This window comes from Chrysochloris asiatica, unplaced genomic scaffold (assembly GCF_000296735.1).
Source record: "Chrysochloris asiatica unplaced genomic scaffold, ChrAsi1.0 scaffold00238, whole genome shotgun sequence".
Taxonomy (NCBI): Eukaryota; Metazoa; Chordata; class Mammalia; order Afrosoricida; family Chrysochloridae; genus Chrysochloris; species Chrysochloris asiatica.
The window spans coordinates 2239017-2241349 of record NW_006408756.1 but is presented as its reverse complement, the minus strand read 5'-3'; the positions used below and the strand labels follow the sequence as shown (position 1 = coordinate 2241349).

Here is a 2333-nt window from a genome sequence, read left to right as displayed (position 1 = left end):
CCAGGGTTTTCTCACAGAGTACTGCTGGGTGGGTTCAAACCATCAACCTTTTGGTTAGTAGTCAAATGCTTAACTTCTGTGCCACCAGATCTCCTTGCTCTTTATATAGTGAGACTGTTGTTGTTGGTGTAGCACTGTGGAACAAAACACTGGATCACAAGGTCGGCGGTTCAAACCCACCACCAGCTGCTCCTCAGAAACTCTGTACAGGGTCCCTATGAGTCAGAACTGACTTGACAGAACTTAACAACTCAATAACAAGTGCTAAATGCCTAAGTTATAAGTTGGGACCAACTCAAAGACACATAACAATTGCTGTTGCATTATTAAGTCCTGTCAAGTCGGTTCTGACTCATAGGGACCCTGTACAGTTTCTGAGGAGCAGCTGGTGGGTTTGAACTGCTCACCTTGTGATTTGCAGTCCAGTGCTGATCCTACAGTGCCAACCAGGAGTCTAGTAAGAATATTAACCCTTAGTAAATTATGTTATGAGTATGTTTTCATAAAAACAGGTTTTAAATTTAAATTAACCTTTTCTTTCATGATTTCTACCATTGTTTGGGGCTTTAAAAATCTTAATCCACCTGTTGATTCAATGTTATTGTTGTGTCCCTCAAGTCAATTCTTACACTAAGTGATTCCATGAGGTGAGCCACAACTGTTCCATAGGGTTCTGGGAGAAGATTACCAGGGTGGGTTTGAACCATCAACCTCTTGGTTAACTACTGAGGACTTTACTGCTGCACCACCAGGGATCCTTCATGGCTAAAGAGTTGGCTGTATTTTTTTCTTCTTTATACATTTATTGTCTCTCCCTCTGTGTCCCCCTCTCTCCCTCTTTCTCTCTTTCCCCCTCCACCTGTCTCTCTCTCTCTCTCTCTTTCTCATCTCTTGTCTCTCCCTCTCTGCCCCCACACCCATTTTTTCACTCTATAATCCATCTCAATGCAAAGAGGATGGACTTGTTTAATTGTGCCCCCACCCCCACCCCCACCCCAACACATAACCATGTTTCCCAAAATCCTGCAGCCATTCTTGGCTGTGACGGATAACAGATCTGAACAGATGCCGTTTGCTTGAGCAGAATCTCACCAGACTCTTTCGGCTCTTCTCCACAGAAAGGAAAGAAGAATGCTATCCTGGACCCATCTCAGCCACCAAACGGCACACTGCTGCTGCCTTGGTCCCAGCATCCAAACCCCCATGGCCTGCGAAGGCAGAAACGGGACTGGGTCATCCCACCCATCAATGTGCCAGAGAACTCACGCGGGCCCTTCCCCCAGCAGCTGGTGAGGGTAAGTGCCAAACACAAAAAGAGTCTGAGCAGAATGGGTTCAGCCTCAGCCCGGACTCACTCTCTGGCTGCCACAAACCTGGTGGGCAGGCTTGTTCAGGGAGCGAGGGCAGGTGGCACCTTGCTGGTAATAGGTGTGACCCACAGCGGAGGACCATCAGAAGGTTCTTGGGAACGTGTGGCCTCTCTCTCTTGGTTGTGGAAGGAATTGGAGGTGGGCCCTTGGCCTTGGGGCGCCCTGTCCTCATGTTTCTGACCAATGAGATGACAGAGTCATCGGATGAAGGAGACCATCCATGGAAGTGACCCAGTGACTGCAGCAGTGGGCACTGGCCCCACAGTGAGGGTGAGGAAGGTACAGGCCACACGTCTTCTGGCCAGTCAGAGGGATGGGCTGGGTGTCAGTTCCCTAGTGCTTCTCTTACTGAAATAGCACCCTATAAACAGCAGATCAGAATTCTGCCTAGCCCTGCACCAAGCTCACATCTGTTGCTATGTTTGACCCCATCGGTGTAACCACTGACTCAGTCACTGAGAGCGTCCTCGTCCTGGTCTGTCATAGACTGGAAGAGCCACTGAAACCTGTCCACCATGGGTGACCTGCTGGTGTTTGAAATAACGGTGGCATAGCTTCCGGCATCACAGACACACACAAACCACCGCAGCATGACCAACTGACAGGCAAACCGTGTCTCAGGATTTAGGAGACTAGATGTCGAATTCAGGTTGCAGGCTCTAGGGGAGGCTTTCTCTGTCAGCTTAAAGAGAATACTCTTGTCTCCTTTCCCATCTGTGGGTGCCACGTTCCTTGGTGATCCTCTATGTCTTGGCATCAATCTTCCCTGAATCTAGGAAGTTCTCAGTGCAGGGACTCTGGTCCCAAAAGTCACGGCCCTCACCTGGCTTTTCCTTCAAAGGTAACAGGTCCTGTTCTGTCTGTTCACTTTGATCTCTTGTTAGATAGATGGTGATGCAACTTTCAGGGCAACTTTCCTCCCCTAATGTGGCATCAGAGCTGTGACCTGAGTAAGGTGTTCCA

At 48.9% G+C, this 2333-nt stretch overlaps 1 protein-coding gene across 1 annotated transcript in view; it reads left to right on the top strand.

Moving 5' to 3' along the window:
- CDH4 (cadherin 4, type 1, R-cadherin (retinal)) overlaps positions 1-2333 on the top strand; it is a 182406-nt gene that overhangs the window by 61815 nt on the left and 118258 nt on the right. The window contains exon 3 of the mRNA XM_006873398.1: positions 1119-1295. Within this exon, the coding sequence (XP_006873460.1) occupies positions 1119-1295 (177 nt within the window). The remainder of the gene's footprint in view (positions 1-1118; positions 1296-2333) is intronic.